At 42.8% G+C, this 17,036-nt stretch overlaps 1 protein-coding gene across 1 annotated transcript in view; it reads left to right on the top strand.

Annotated features, from left to right (window-relative positions):
- The window catches only part of mtcl1 (microtubule crosslinking factor 1), a gene marked incomplete at both ends in the record, with an annotated part of 104,113 nt that overhangs the window by 45,196 nt on the left and 41,881 nt on the right, over positions 1–17,036 (top strand). Inside the window, one exon of the mRNA XM_080725523.1 lies at positions 16,265–16,324. Coding sequence (XP_080581649.1) covers positions 16,265–16,324 — 60 coding nt within the window. The remainder of the gene's footprint in view (positions 1–16,264; positions 16,325–17,036) is intronic.

Genomic DNA, 17,036 nt, shown 5'->3' on the forward strand with positions numbered 1-17,036 from the left:
AGTAAAAAAAAAACGTAAAAAAAAAAAAACGTAAAAAAAAAAAACGTTAAAAAAAAAAAATTGGGGGGGGGGGGGGGGGGGGGACTATTGTGGCGGAACTATTGTGCCGCAGCGCACGTTTCCGGTCGGACATATTTGACCGGCGGACTATTTTATACAGAGGCAAAATATGAGGGTAATAACGAATACAACTGTATACAGAGGTTTGGAAACGACATCTTGCAAAGGTGACATGGGTGTTTGAATTTTTAAGCTATATTTAGTACATATGTAGTACATCTTGGCCAAGTGGTTTGGTATTTAAGTTAGCGATACATGACCCGGAAGTAGATCACTTACTCTTTTGTAATATAAAGATGGGGGTCTGTGCAATGCGCTGTGAGCTTGTCGATCGTCTATTTTCAATGTTTGCCTATTATAATGAATTGACGACTTGGCCAATGTTTGACCAGTTTTTATAGTATAGTAGTTTGTTGATTACTTTTGATTCAGTAATGGTCTTTTTCTTTTCTTTCTTTTGAGGTATTAAAAAGGTCTTAAATTGTCACTTTACTGTCATCAAGGGAGCCCTCCCAAAAGAATCTTGTGGGGACCCACGTGGTTGAGAACCACAGTATATATGCATAAATAGGCCAAGCATTGTAGTGCACAGAAACACAGTCACTGTTCAGTGACTGTTCCTTTTTAGGTTTTGGTGAACCAGCGTCACTGTGTGATGTCATTGGGATTAGGTTCTGAGGAAAGTGCCCCTGGTGTCTCATGAAAACAAGCCAGGGCGGAATGGAGCATGTCTTGTTTTTTTTTCTTTCTCCATTGGAGAGGAAACACTTTTATAATACATATAAAAATGCTCTTTCAGTTGAAAGTTTGATTTGAACAGCTAAAATGCATCTACAAGCTCGTGCGTGGGGATCTTGTAGATAATGTGATATTTTGGCAATTTTGGTTGTTTGGGCTTTTGCTTGTAGATCAGCTATTTGTGTATGTTTGCTTGATTTTTTTTAAACCATTTCAGAACGGGGAAAGTCAGAGGCTGGCTATTTTGAAGATTTTCTTGCTTCGCACATAATCCTCTCCTAATTTATTTAAGGACAGTGTGATAGTGTCAGTCATCATCACACACAGGAGTGAAGGTTTGTGGTGCAGACTAGGTTGGTCTGCTGTTCCACTGACAGACAGCGGGGTGTAAGCCACGCTGCTATTCCTGGGCTTGGTAGTAATGTGATTTACCCCCGCTGAGCGCCACGGTACTGGCTGTATGATGTATGTTTATTCAACTGATGAAAACACTCCCCAGGGAGACCCCGTTTCATGTGCACGCACCCACGCACGCACCCACACACGCATGCACGCACGCACGATAATAGCAGCTCGTAATGGTTCATTATTTACACACACATAGACGGATCAAAGAGACAGGTGGATATTCTTGTGGAGAAACACACTCTGCAGTTCCCATGTGTATGTACATATTCAAACACGCACGCGCACGCACATATGCATGCTCGCAAGCGCGCGCGCGCACACACACACACACACACACTCACACACACACACACACACACACACACACACACACACAAATGAAATGAAATGAAAACTCGCCAAACAACCATTTAATTTTTTTATTGTTAATTAAAAACATTATCTATATACAGTATATATTTATATATATATATGTATGTATGTATGTATGTATATGTGTATGTGTGTGTATATATATATATATATTTAAATCGTAATATTCTTGTGGCCCACCAAAGGGCCGCTGCCCACAGGTTGAGAACCGCAGTGCTGGCAGGCTGGCAAGCAGGCTGGTACTGTAGGGGCATAGCCAGCTGGCGCACAGTGTTGCCATGTCAGCTTATTCTAAGCAACTTTGGGCTTCTTATTCTGTTAAGTTACTTGTAAATATTGGTGCGTGTTGCGTTATTTGGGCTTGTTTCTAAATTGTAGTCGCTTATTTGGGCTTACTTCGAATTTATTTTTATTATTATTACTTGCAGCAGCAGAGAGTGCAAGTACTGCGTTCGGCTGCGTATGTAGGTAGGTAGGTAGGTAGGTACAGGGGCGTCACACCAAATTCTGGGCCCTGGGTACAAGGATTCACTGCGGGCCCCTGTGCTTTAACTATTGAAAAATAGCAGATATACAAGCTCACAGCGCGGCACCGAGTGCCGCGCTGCGAGCTTGTAGATCTGCTATTTTTTAAAAATCATGAAAATCTTTGAATATTTCAAATCCTTCTGAGGTTTTTTTGAAAAACCTATGTTTCTATGTCAGTGGAGCTCAAACCTTTTCATGTGAAGGACCCCCAAAATGGTATGTATTTGGCCACAGAACCCCATCTCAAAATATTGAGTTCCAGGGACCCCCCAGAAGCAAAATGTTAGTTACAAATGTTCGCTTAAAAAAATACATATATTCAAAGATTTGCACACATTTTCAATGTGTGCAAATTTTCAAAAATAGCTTTTCAAAAATAGCAGATCTACAAGCTCGCAGCGCGGCACTCGGTGCCGCGCTGTGAGCTTGTATATCTGCTATTTTTCAATAGCTAAAGTATAAAATAATAATTAAGGCCCCTCCACCACCTTGGGCCCTAGTAACTCAGTCCCACTTTCCTACCCCTTGTGACGCCCCTGGGAAGGTATATGTATTTGTCCCTAAACCCCATCTGAAAATATGTTGTGCCAGGGAAGCCCCGCACCAGATTTGCGTCGTTAAGGCCTCTCCATACTTCGACAGAACGGAACTTTTCGGTTGAAAAATAAACTTTTTTATTTTTTATCTTTTCCGAAAAAAAAGCGTCGGATGTTCATACTTCGCTCCTGTTCGGAGGGTTGGCACGTTGGAAGTTGGAAGCGGTGGCACGTAATGAGGAGGTTATGGAGGAGGAGGAAGACGAGGAGGAAATGTTAGAGGAGGCAGAGGAGGAGGAGGATTTTGCCCTGCTTTGTGCGGCTGAGGAGGAGGCGAGCACATCTCACAGTCGGTGGTATGTCCGCCCGCTAAATAGGCTACGACAAGGCCCCGGGATGGCCTGTATCAGACTCTCGTTTGATTTCAGAACTATTGTTTGGAGAAAAAGCATTCCAGAACTTTCGAGGAATTACATTTTATAGTTGAAAAGGACCTTTTGACCGAAAACGGCGGTTTCGGTCAAAGTATGGACAGGTCGTTAGAATGTGACAAAAAAAATCGTACAAATATTCCACATTTTGTATTTCACGATTTCTTTGAAAATAGCTGATCTACAAGCTCACAAGCGTTGTTGTGAGCTTGTAGATCTGCTAGTTTCAAATGTATACAGCATATAGAATACGATTAAAGTCTCTTGAAAGTCTCACTTTAATCGTATTCTATATGCTGTATAGAATATAAGACTTGCAGCCTATTATAGTCGCTTCTTTTTTGGCATGTTTTCCAAGACCTGGTTGCTTATTCCTGTCACACAATGGCAACACTGCTGATGCATTTAGATGCCAGTAGCACTACTGCTGGTGGTGCTGGTGGTGGGGCTACTTGCCAGGGGCGTCACACCAAATTCTGGGCCCTGGGTACAAGGATTCACTGCGGGCCCCCCATGAATGTTAACTATTGAAAAATAGCAGATATACAAGCTCACAGCGCGGCACCGAGTGCCGCGCTGCAAGCTTGCATATCTGCTATTTTTTAAAAATCGTGAAAATGTCAAGGACCCCCAAGATGATATGTATTTGGCCACGGACCCCGATCTCAAAATATTTAGTTCCAGGGACCCCCAGAAGCAAAATTTGAGTTAGAAATGTTCGCTTAAAAAAATACATATATTCAAAGATTTTCACAACTTTTCAAAAATAGCAGATCTACAAGCTCGCAGCGCGGCACTCGGTGCCGCGCTGTGAGCTTGTATATCTGCTATTTATCAATAGATGAAGTTATTAGGGCCCCTCCACCTTGGGCCCTGGTAACTCAGTCCCACTTTCCTACCCCTTGTGACGCCCCTGCTACTTGCAGTCAGTCAGTCAGTCAGTCAGTCAGTCAGTCAGTCAGTCAGTCAGTCAGTCAGTCTCCCTGGCCCGCTGCCAGCCGGTGGGATTTAACAGATTGTAGTTATGCTGTCATTACCCCGTCGGGACTGGATGAACCGGGGGCCCGGGGAGCGCCATGGGACCCTCCCTGACGGCCAGCCTGTCTCTCTGTCACTGCCAGTCTGACCGCCTCCTGTACTGTACTGTACTGTACTGGACTGGACTGGACTGGACTGGACTGGACTGGAGTGGACTGGACTGAACTGTACTGTAGCTTCTCTGTGTCCTCCTCTGCTGTCTTTCTGCCTTCCTGCCTTCCTTCCTCCTCCCATTTCCTGTCGCCACCTCGCACCACGTCTCCGGTGAAGGACATCGGAGATGTACTGTAGGGGGAGGCTAAATGTGTGTTTTTTGTGTGTGTGTACAGTACTTGTTTTGTCCTTGTCCTCAGTGTATAATAAATACAAGTGCGTGCCGTCACATGCGTGAATGTACAAGGGGCGTGCCTGTCTTTTTATCTGTACGCATGTGCAGGGGCGTCACAAGGGGGGGGGGGGGGGTTAGTGGGACTGAGTTACTAGGGCCCAAGGTGGAGGGGCCTTAATTATTTTATACTTTAGCTATTGAAAAATAGCAGATATACAAGCTCACAGCACGGCACCGAGTGCCGCGCTGCGAGCTTGTAGATCTGCTGTTTTTGAAAAGTTGTGAAAATTTGTGCAAATATTTGAATAAGACTATCCACAACTTTCCAACATCCATCGTGCATTGTGTAGAAGGGGAGCGGCATTTCTGGCGTCGCAGCCGAGTGTGATCTACAAGCTCACAACGGTTGCATCTGCGACGCGACGTGAGCTTGTATGTCTGCTGTTAACCGGAAGTGTCCCGCAGATAATGCTACAGTAAAGTCTTGCGGAAACAGGTGGATATGTTTTTTTTTTAAGCGAACTTCAGAGGGGTCCCTGCTGGAACAAAATATTTTGAGATGGGGGTCCGTGGCCAAATACCTATCATTTTGGGGGTCCTTCACATGAAAATGTTTGAGCACCACCGACATAAAAACATAGGTAAAAAAAAAAAAAAAAAAAAAATGATCAAGATTTTTCAAAAATATCAGATCTACAAGCTCGCAGCACAGCACTCGATGCCGCGCTGTGAGCTTGTAGATCTGCTATTTTTCAATAGTTAAAGTACCCAGGGCCCAGAATTTGGTGCGACACCCCTGTGCATGTGTCGCTGGTTGACAGAGACGTCAAATTCATGAGGGGAGCAGGCGGCGACCTGCGGGCCATCGTGTGTTAATGCCTGAGCGTTTTTACCGATGCACTTCCTGTTGGCACTCTGGGCATATTCAACACTCGCTCTCCATCTGTTACGACTAAAGTACCGTCCGTTCCACACACACAGCAAAGACCCTGAGCGTTCATTTGAGAGCTGAGAGCACGGACCCTTACGGTTCACGTTAACACTCTGTATTTCAACGTGTACAGTACAGTATACACAGATGATTGATTTTAATCTCTTTATTTGGTGTCTTCTGGCGCTGTCCCTCTGTAGGCTACTAACTGTGAGGTCTTCTTGTTGTCTTGGTACTGGGGCTGTAAGATGCGTCAAATCTGGAGGTGATATCGGTATATCTCGGCAGCGGGTTGTCAGACCACACAGAAGACACAATCGTTCATCTCCTGTGCTGCATTGTTGTGGAAGTAATGGAGTGTGTAATGTTTGGTCATGTTTATGCTTTTTAATTACCCCCTCCTTACTCTTATCTACTTTTATAGATTTTTATCTAGCTATAGACTAATCTGTACACCTGACCTTGATATGACCTTCTGCCTTTAACCACTTAAGCCTTGTTTCATACTGTGTCAACTGTCAGGTCTTGTGATGCGAAAATAGCTGCACAAGACCAATACAAGTTCACAATTGTCTATTTTCGTCAGGTTGCAAGTGGATAAACACGAAAGCCAAAAATGAGTTAGCGTGTTGTTGCCTTTGGAGGGCAGCAGCTTAGTAGGGTCGTCAGTAGGGATGGAGCCCTAAACAAGGGTAGCTCGATAACCCGATAACAGATTTATTGAGTACCCGGTATCAATAAGCTTTGGCCTTATCAAGATTGTTATCGAGCGTAGCGGCTCATGATGTCATATTTAAACAATCAGACAAGAAGCGATCAAGAAATTATTTACAGGACTACTATCCATAATATAAAGCTATTTAAAACTTATTACACACTAATGAATGATAGATTTAATGATATTTAATGATATTTGTCACTTTTTTCAATTGTCATCTTCATAGATGGTGGTCAGCAACAAACTCACAGTTGCAACAACTGGCCAATAAAAAAAGATACCAGTTATGTTCTGAATTTCTCGTCTCAAATCTTTCCACAAAATATTAAAAAAACGCTCAATAGTAGGCTCGATAAAAGCCCGGCTCAATAAGCAGGATCGATAAGGTGCTCATTATCACTAAAAATTAACAAGCTTCATCCCTAGTCGTCAGTTCTCATATTGTGGTGTTAATGAGCTTTAGATAGATGAAAAGCCCTCATTAGACTTGCTTACATTATTATTCTGTTTTAACGGTCTTAAGAGGAGATATCATTGCCCCCAAATGCAAATGTTTTATGTGCCTCACTTAATTCACACAGCTATAGTGGACTGAGCAACAGGCATATCATTAAATAGTCCTCTCTCCCCTGCTTTAAATTCTACTTGATAATAGCTGAAGACATGGGGGAATACAGTATTACTGTGTAACAGTATTTATTATTGCAGGTGCTGTACCATTCTGTCTCACTGTGGATCTCGGGATCCACATGGAAACAGCTTCAGAGGGGCTTTCCCACTAAATGCACAGCCTGCATCAATCATCTATGAGGTCCATCATATATGACATCAATCGTCTCTGACAAAATCTAGAAATGCAATCAACTTCCAGTATGGCGTGCATTTCGCAGAGGAGTGGGAGAAAGAATTAGAGTGATTTTCAGAGTGGTGGAACCGACATGCATCAACGTAGATCTCTGTATCTGTCTCATGCCATGCCATAAAACCAACAAAGACATGGACCACTGTAAGCCGTCCCCCGGCATTGTTGATAATATTACTGAAGCATGTCACTGTCATCCTCGTGTCCCCATGTGACTTCAGACTTACTACTAAATACATTAAGTAGGGATCCCCTGTAATGGTAGACAGGGCTCCCGAGGAGCTCCATGCAAGATGCTCTAATCCGCTGTCTCCCTGGAGAGATTAGCTGTCACCAACCGGAGAAATTAAGCCATGGCTGGTGGCGCGAAAGATCCCAAACGCTAATTCACTGTGCTTTGACCAGACACGCCACACGACATCACCACCCTTAGAGCCCCGCAGCCCGTAGCGCAACTAAAAATAACGTTTATATGCATAGATTAGCTGCGATACAACTTTCACATTTATCACAAGTTTCACCTCACCCAGCATTTCCTGGTTGTGTTCATGCCGAGTTCACTTAATGGCCCCCGGAGGTGCTTCTGTTTCATGCATCTGGCATGGCGAGCTGTGATTGATCTACTTTGAGGGGGACAGGCATGCAGACAATCCCTGTTCTAGACGGCTTGGCCTTTGGCCACGCCGTAAAAACAATTATGACTGCTGTGAAAGTGTTAGAGAGAGAGAGGTCCTGACACAGCACCAACCAGCCAACCACTCTCATCCCCACTGGCAGTCTAGGATGGATGGCTTCATGGCTTGTTAGCTTGTTATGGCAGTCTAGGATGACTTCTTTACTGGTTATGCGCACATGATGGTATATTAAGCCTGATTTATACTTGGTTACGTGCAAGTGTCACTCAAAACGCAGTGCAGTGCAGTGCAACGCGCGTGAGTAGATAGGCTTTACTATAGAGTTAAGAGCCATTCACAATGAGCACTATAACTATAACTATAAAAGTATAGTTTTAAAAATCAACTATAAAAATAAAATACAATGGTGAACGATATTATAGTGCTGATGTTGGAATTAGTTTGTGACACCCTCAATCTAAATCAGGTTATAGACTACTGGACCAACTGTGAACTCTGTTCAGTCAGGAACACTCACGTCAAAGTAGATTTATCATTTATTTTTTTACCATTTATTGCAGCATATGGAACACAGTTAAACTTGGCGTTAATGGGTCCGCTTTTTAAGATGTTCCCAAACCTGTGCAAAGCGAGGTGTGATCGGTGTGTAGGAAAGCGTGGCTGAAAGCAATCAGCAGACTGACAGCTGATTACAGCTGAGCGTATGCGACTGCCATGCTCTGCATGAACTAACGTGATGCTTCATTTGATAGTGAATTCATGCATGCGCTCAGACACGCACACAGACACACACACACACACACGCACGCACACGCACACGCACGCACGCACGCACGCACACACACGGCACGCACATAATAAAGAAACAGAATCACCCAGGCGCTTGTCTGACAGGTTCCTTTGTTCGCATTATGTTTGATACCAGCACTGATCTCATTGATGCTCAGTTAGCTCTGCTCCAGTAATCACTTGAGCATCTGCATTCAAGTCGGTGAGGATCAGCCTACTCCTGTTGAGTTTAGATCAGTACACAGCTTGGGATTAGGGCTGTCACAATTATTACATATCGTCTAATCGCAATTATTTGACATAATCGCAATTATTTTGTGATAATCGTCATAATCGTTTACATGTTGAAAAATGTTTATATATGTTCAAACATTAAAAAAAATAGTGGAAATAGCAGATATACAAGCTTGTAGATCGGCTATTTCCACTATCAATGTTCTTTTTAATGTGTAAAGTAGTCAAATATGTCAGTCATTTCTTTGTATATTTAGGTTATGTGTCACATCTGCCATGTGCAACTTCAAAGCCTACAAGCCAAACAGAAATGTAATTGTCAACGACAAAAACACGATTGAATCGTTAATCAAAATTATTTGAGTGACACTTAATCGTCATGTAAAATGTCGTAATCGTGACAGCCCTACTTGGGATGAGGCTGTGGATCTGTCAGGAGAGCTAGCAGACAGACAGCCCAACCTAGAGGAATAGTTCCTGTAAGGCAGCGCCCATGGGCCGCATGCGGCCTCTGCGGCATGTCTATATGTGGCCCGTCATGGTCATAGCAATAAGAATATATTTTGTCTACTTTCACTGTGGACAAATAATTTCTGATGTCGTTTTTCAGTTTTTCTCCAAAACCCCAAGAAACAATTTTTGTCTTGTTTTATACAAGACGTTTTTGCTATTTTGTTTGTTCCTAAAGAGGAAACTACATCATTTCATCATTACTCATTTCCATGACATTTATGTTCAATGAGGTTTGGCCTTATAGATGGAAATGTGGTTGTTTTCTGTGTTACCTTAATTTTTAGTCAAGTAATGTACTGTAGTGTGTTACAAAACCATTGTCTAAATGTCAAATAGGACCGTCATCTTCAGCTTGCCACCCTTGGACTTATGGTATTCTGCTGAGTGGCACCTGAGCCATCTTACGTTGGGTAGCCCTGCTGTAGGGGCATGAGTGGCTCATAGGGGTGGGCGATATGGAAAAATACAATATCACCATATTTTCCCAAGCTGTATCACGATACACGATTTTATCACGATTCTTTTTCACATTGGTTTTTATGATTATTTTTCAAGTTAGACAAAAAGACAAAAACTAGACTCTCTGGGTTCCTTTTGGGAGGTCTAATTTGAACTTTACAAGTATGTAACTCTGACAGTATACAAATGAAACCAAATGGACCCTTACGGGTCCATTTGGTTTCATTTGTAAACTGTCAGAGTTAAGGGGAGACCATGACATTTTCAAGTTTGAGAACTACTGATTTAGACCAAAATGCAGGTTTAAATTGAATTCTGCAATGAATCTCTGTATTAACGATTCAACAGGATTTCTTACAAGGCTCCCTCAATTGTATCACGATATATACGATATCTCTGAAAAGGCATATCGTGGAGACATTGTATCGTCTCAACGATAATTATCACAATATCGCCCACCCCTAGTGGCTCATGAGATAGAGCGTCCGCTTAGGAGTCGGAGGGTTCCCAGGTTGATCCCCGGCTCCTCCTGGCTTAATGTGGAAGTGTCCTTGAGCAACACACTGAATCCCTTCTGCTCCCAATGAGCAGGTTGGTGCCTTGCATGGTTTCCTTCGCCTCAGGTGTAATGTAAAGCACTGTGGACAAAAGACGTTATATAAATGCACCATTCACCTGTAGGATGAGTTAGTGCTGTTGAACATCTTCTGAGATACTGCAAAGCGCTCCCATGCTTCTAAAGCCTTGCTGATGTGCTACGTTTAGTATTTCATGTCGTCAGACTAGCACTTATATTATAGAATTATATCGAATTAAATCTCATGTACATTGTAAAATACCAAGATGTTCTATCTCTGAAAGTGTGAAAACTGCCCAATTTACTGTCTAACGGCGAATACACCGAACACTTCAAGATAAGATTCGATAGATGTCCTTTATTATTGTAAATGTGCAGATTCAGAATATCTCCTAATCTAGCTTTTGGGGAACATTACACGAGGCTACATATTACATTCAGTACAACAACACAGCACATATATTTTCCTTCTCTCATGGAGGGAAAAATAAGCTCTTCAAGAAGTCATCCTTCCAGGGAGCGAACCCCGCCCAGCCACTTTCCTCTGTTTTCATTCATGTTTTGGTACAGTTGCTAAGTGGACTTCCTGTCCTTGTGGCAGCGCCAGCCGGTGGGTGGGTGAGTCTGTCCGTCTCCGCTCCGCCCCGGGCAGAGTGTGGCTCCACCTCACACTTTCCATCTGCCTGGCCATGATGACTAGCTGTTGCCATGTCTGCTTAGTATAAGCACATTTGGGGTTGTTTTTCTGTGAAGTGAAGTCGCTTGTAAATATTGGTATAGTTGCGGGTAGCGTTCTTTTTTTGGGGGGGAGGGGCGGACTTGTTTCGGAAGTATAGTTGCTTATTTGGGCTTTTTTTGAAGATCTACAAGCTCACAACGTGTCTCATCGTGACGTGTTGTGAGGGGGACTGCCCATAAGTCCTACATCTCATTAGTCCTACAGTACATCTCATCTTACAATAAATGCGAGAGGTCTCTGTGAGCGTGCGTGTATGTAATCCGCGTATCTCGAGAAGCGTTCGTCCCACCGGCTTCAGGTTTGGTTGGTTATAGGGTTAGGTTTAGGCATAGTTTTACTGAGGTTAGGGTTAGGGATAGGTTTAGGTTTTAGGCATAGTATTTTCACCAGGTTAACATTCACCAGATTCGGACTAATGGGATGTAGGAACAATGAAATGTCGGACCAATGCCACGGCACCGTTGTGAGATTGTAGATCGGCTATTTGAAAATACATAGGTTTAATTTAACAAAGTGAGACCCAGTCGCTTCTTTTGGGCTTGTTTTCATTAGACCTGGTTGCTTGCTTTTCTCGCTAATCTGGCAACGCTGATGATGACTGCTCCATGGTCTGTTTAGGCCGGCACCACGCTGCTCCTTTAATATGTGATGAGTTCTCCCTGTTTAACCCATTTAGGCCTAAAATTATTGAAAGCTTTAACTATTAGCAGATATACAAGCTCACAGCGCGGCACCGAGTGCCGCGCTGAAGGATTCAAAAAGACACTTATAGAATCGGGTCAAAATTAAAATTTTCGCGATTTTTCAAAAATAGCAGATCTACAAGCTCGCAGCGCGGCACTCGGTGCCGCGCTGTGAGCTTGTAGATCTGGTATTTTTCAATAGTTAAAGCTTTCAATAATTTTAGGCATAATGGGTTAAAAAAGAAGTTGAGAGAATTTTGTCATTACTAGGTGGCCTTGACCAAGGAAATCAACCCTTATACACAGTAAAATCTGAAGAGTTAACGACTTTAGCCCTATTTTAGTTGGCTGCAAAACCAGAACCTCCACCCCTCATTTCTCACATGCCCCTCTTCTAGCGCCACCATGTGGCCGATTCTTGCAATCCACATTTTTGGACACTGCAGATTTGCCTTAAAATCACGCAAAGCGGTACACAGTATCTCTAAAGTCATGTCATCAACATGGATCTGTCTCATTTCCCATAGTCCCTCCTGATTGGCTACCATTGCCTTCTAAAGTTTGTTTATGTGACCTGACGGTTGCTTAGCTCCGATTAGGGAGTCTTGGTACACTGGTACACATTAAATTGTCATTCCTTACTTAGGAAAATCTCGATAGTCCAACTCCGACGTCCCATTGGTACGACTTAGGTTTAGGGTCAGGGTTAGGTTTAGGGCGGCATAGTTTTACTGAGGTCAGGGTCAAGGTTAGGGTTTGGTATCGTCTGACTGATGGGACGTCGGAACAACGCTACGCACCCTCCTTACTCATGGCCAGGCTGTCAGAAAATGTGGAACTAAAAATAAGAACAGGCTTTATATATTAGTCTTCATTGCCATGATGTCAATTCATCTCGATTAAACCCTAATCAGTCACAAGCAATTTGTTTCTGCAGTGTTTTTTTTTTTCTTCTTCTTTTTTTTTTGATATGAAATGTAGCGACATTGAGATTGAATTTTCACAGTGGAATCAAATATCTCAGCCGGTTGGCTTTCATCACATCCCCCTGCTAACACCACCACCATGCCAGCAATCTGCCTGTGGAACAAACACTTCACTCTGGAAAGCACTACACAGGATTGTGTCATTCATTCAATTACTCTCTCTCTCTCTCCCTCCCTCCCTCCCTCCCCCCCTCCCTCCCTCTCTCTCTGTCCTGTCTCTCACTCATTCCCTGTCACTGTCCACCCTTTCTCTAAATCTCCTTGCCTCTCTGCTTTCTTGCTCTCTCTCTCTCTCTCTCTCTCTCTCTCTCTCTCTCTCTCTCTCTCTCTCTCTCTCTCTCTCTCTCTCTGTGTGTGTCTCTCACCCTCATTCCCTCCCTCTCTGTAGTCTGTCTTGCGGGGATATATTGTGTGTTGTGAAACGCTGTGAGAAAACAGACAGATTTAAGTTAAAACGAATGGTTTTATTAGTGTCTAAGTCTCTGTGCTAGCGTGCAGAAAGGCCGCATTTGATCCAGGCTTTGTGTCCAGAATTAGTGGACAGATTTTGAAGCGTCAGACAGGCAGATGCTTCCCCCAGAGCATTGTGGGAAGGAATGAACGCTGCGTGTTGCTGAATCTGATCCGTCTGTCCGTCACACCCAGCAGGGGCGTCGCACCAAATTCTAATTTAAAAAGTAACTAGTAACTATAAGTTTTCTAATAATTGTATAGTGGAGTAAAAAGTACAATATTTGACTCTGAGATGCAGTGGGGTAAAAGTAAAAGTATAACAATTGGAAATGCTCCAGTAAAGTAAAAGTACCTCAACATTGTACAGTGATATGGTGCAGCATTCTGCGCAATACTGTAACACCAGAGTGACATCAAAGCCAAAGGGGTCCATTCATCTTCACATTGATGGATTCTCATTTATAAAGAGATACACTAAGTATTGCTCAATCAGTCAACTATCATTGATTACATTTTACACAGAAGCTGAAGCACTGTCAGAACCAGGGCTAAACAACGTATATTGATCATCAGTTTATGAAGTCACGGAGAGATAAGCAATTACATTCCACTTATATATGAAACAATGTAATCCATAACTTCCATGTCTGACCCGTGATTCAATAGAGACAGTAAAAGACTTAGGCTAAAAGCAGAGGATTACGTGCAAAAACGTCCTGCAGGGACTTGTTTCCATTGTGGTCCTACTTATTCAATTCATCAACAGAGCATAGAATATTAACACATTAATACATGTCATCAACCAATACAAATAGCTACTGTATATTTACAGAGAAAGTTTTAAGGTGTGTGACCCCTCATTTCAGTGGGAATTAATATATATTTCCACTTATAGTTTTGTGATAGATGCTCTGTTCCCTCTATGGCATACATGGGCAACTGGGGGCCCAGGGGCCACATGCGGCCCCCACCTTCACTAAATGCGGCCCTCGGGTTAATATCAGAATACTGATATATTATTGCTTTCAGCTGTTACAATTCCAAACGTGCAAACATGAGCCGCTTTAATTACTTCAGTCTATCTTAGTAGCCTGGTATAGTAGTATTAAAAATGTATTTTTTTATGTCCAAAGTATTTGTTTTTAAGTTCATAAAGTTAACATGAGTATAACTAAATGCATTTGACATTAAATCAAAACGTTACATTTCAGGATTCCAATTAAAAAATAACAAAAAAGAATTCAGAATTCCAATTCAAAAGAAGCAAAATTTGCCGATCTACAAGCTCAAAACGCGTCGCAGCGCGACGCGTTTTGAGCTTGTAGATCTGCTATTTTAGCTTCTTTTGTATGAGATACTAGAATGACAAAGTTGGACGTAGGCTAGCAATATGCAATGTGGCCCTCTGGAGTGAAGGTGGAAATATAGCGGCCCTCGCCATCATCAAAGTTGCCCACCCCTGCTCTATGGGGACCTTTATACTCTGTCCCTGCATGAAGACGCAGATCCCATCCAGATGTGAGCCCTTGATACGGGTTATTAACAGAGGCCACATGTGTCTGATTCAGAATGTAATTATTATGTCACGTGCTCTGCAATCTGCATGGCTAGTAAATACTTCCTCATTAAATGCAGATGTGACCTGATGATTATGGGCCATTGTTATGTAAGACGGCCTCATAGATTAACGTGTCCATCTTCCTCCGTGCGCGGAGTTGCATAAACAGACAGAGCGCTGGTTTTCATCAAGCATGGCGAAGATTAGAGATGGAACGACATGAACATTTCATATCACGATTATTGTGACAAAATAAATTGCGATTTAAGATATTATCGCGATAATCAAAATCCATTATCCTGGGGCGGAACATTTGCCAAAAAATAGCAGATCTCAAGCTCTCAAGATTGCGACGCGTTGTGAGCTCGTAGATCAGCTATTTATTGGCAAAGACATTTGATAGAGAGTGAAAAAAAGACTGTATCAAGTCCCTTTACTACTTGATATGCAGCTCAGCAAATAAAAGGTGAATTGATACCAGTGCATGACGGAGGATGATATCACGAACGATGAATTACATCTCTGTGAGTGTTTTTTTATCACGATAAACGATAATAACGCGTATCGTCCCATCCCTAGCGGAGATAATGCACTCTCTCATGCAGGGTGGGGTATTTTTACCTGCCACAAAAAAAACAAATGTATAAGTGTTTCAATTTTTTCCTTAAAGTTGCTTGTTTTTTTGTGTGTGTGATGTAAATAGTTTTGATATTGAAATTGATAAATGTCACAAATGTTGTGGATTGGGGGCACGGTGGTGCAGTGGTTAGCGCTTCGCCTCACAGTTAGAAGGTCCTGGGTTCGATTCCCGCCGGGGGATGCTGTGAGTGCTGGGGGTGTGTTTCTCCCTCCGCATCATCAGTGCCCACACCCTAGGTGGGGTCGGCGATAGGGCCTTTCTGTGTGGAGTTTGCATGTTCTCCCCGTGTCTCCTAGGGTTGATACCCTCACAAAAACATGCAGTAATCCTGGTCTCAATAATGCCTCCCCCTGGCCAGCTGGGGTGCTTGATGGAGGGGAAAATAACTGGTTGGAATAACGTGTTCCTTCCACGCGCTACGTCCATCCCGGGGAAATCCCCCCTGTCAGGTGAAAAGAAACAACTTGGACTACTCATGCATTGAAGGAAGCATGAGGTCAGTCCGTTGTCTCCCCAGGCGTGGCAGAGGGAGAGCAGAGCCCAGGATTACATAGGCAATTGGCACTGGGTGAAAATGGGTTGCAAAATCGTGGGATAAAAATGATTAAAAAAAAAAAAAAAAAAAAATGTTGTGGATTAGCTACCGGGCCAATGAAAAGGCTGTTGCGCTCTCGTCTTTTATGTCACGTTATGCTTCCTGCATAGGATGCAACGGAGTGACATTGTCAGCACTGCCATCGTCAGTTATCGCAATTGTCTGCACAAGACGGGCCTGTGTTCTTGATGAATTGAATACACAGGACCACAATGGAAACAAGCCCCTTAGGGCCTTTTGTGTTATCCTTTTAGCATTGTTGTATAACTGCACCTCTGTACTTTTTGCAAGCTGTTAATAAAGTATTCAATCAATCAATGTTGACAGCAGAACTTGTCACAAGCGGCTGAGTTTCATCTGAATTATATTTCTGTGCACAGCGCTCACCCTTCACTCTCTGTCATGGTTGTGGTTCTGTGCTCACCTCTCATTCTCTTTCATGTCTCTTCACAGACTGCACTGAGAAGAAGAGCAAGCAGGGAAACATTCAAGGACAAGAAGTCCACGTCTCAGGTGAGAGATTAACATTCAAGCTACCATTGATTGTCTCCTCCTCCTCCTCCTCCTAGTGATTAATTAGTCGGTTAACGAGAGGTCGTGATCACATATAGAATCCCTTAATGCCTGCTATATACTAGAAGACTTTTTTTTAAGACTTTGAGAAGACACTGACAAGACTAAAGTCTGACACCCTCTGACATCTACCATACTAGAAGACTTTTAAAATACTTTTACAATTTTGACACTCACTCGGTGAGTGTTTGAAGTTACAGAGTTATCTCGCAGGGTCACTATGCAAGAATACAACTAAATTCTTTTTGAGATTATTTCCCATCATCTTGCTCCTGGTGGACATTACAGGAAGAAAAACTTCTGAATAATGGAGCAGAAAACAAAAGTTTCGATTGCACATGACCATGAGACAAGAGTAAAGATTTCTGATAATATTAAACATCTTTTTTCAGAGGGTCTAGAGTCTAGACACTAGAGGAGAGAAATGTTGACTTAAGACTCAGACTTTTAGGTAGAGTGTTTTATGACCAGCTTACACCAAACGATCAAGATGATGGAATGCACGCCACAATTCTAGAAAAACTCTTCATGATTGTTTTCAGACATAGGAAATGTGTCCGCAAAACAGTGAAATTGCTTGAAAGGTTGTTTGATGCAAGACTGGCATTACTCTCCTCGCCTCCAACTCTCTCTTGTCTTGTCTTTGTCTTTG

The sequence above is a fragment of the Nannobrachium achirus genome (genome assembly GCF_963921795.1).
Source record: "Nannobrachium achirus genome assembly, chromosome: 5".
Lineage (NCBI taxonomy): Eukaryota > Metazoa > Chordata > Actinopteri > Myctophiformes > Myctophidae > Nannobrachium > Nannobrachium achirus.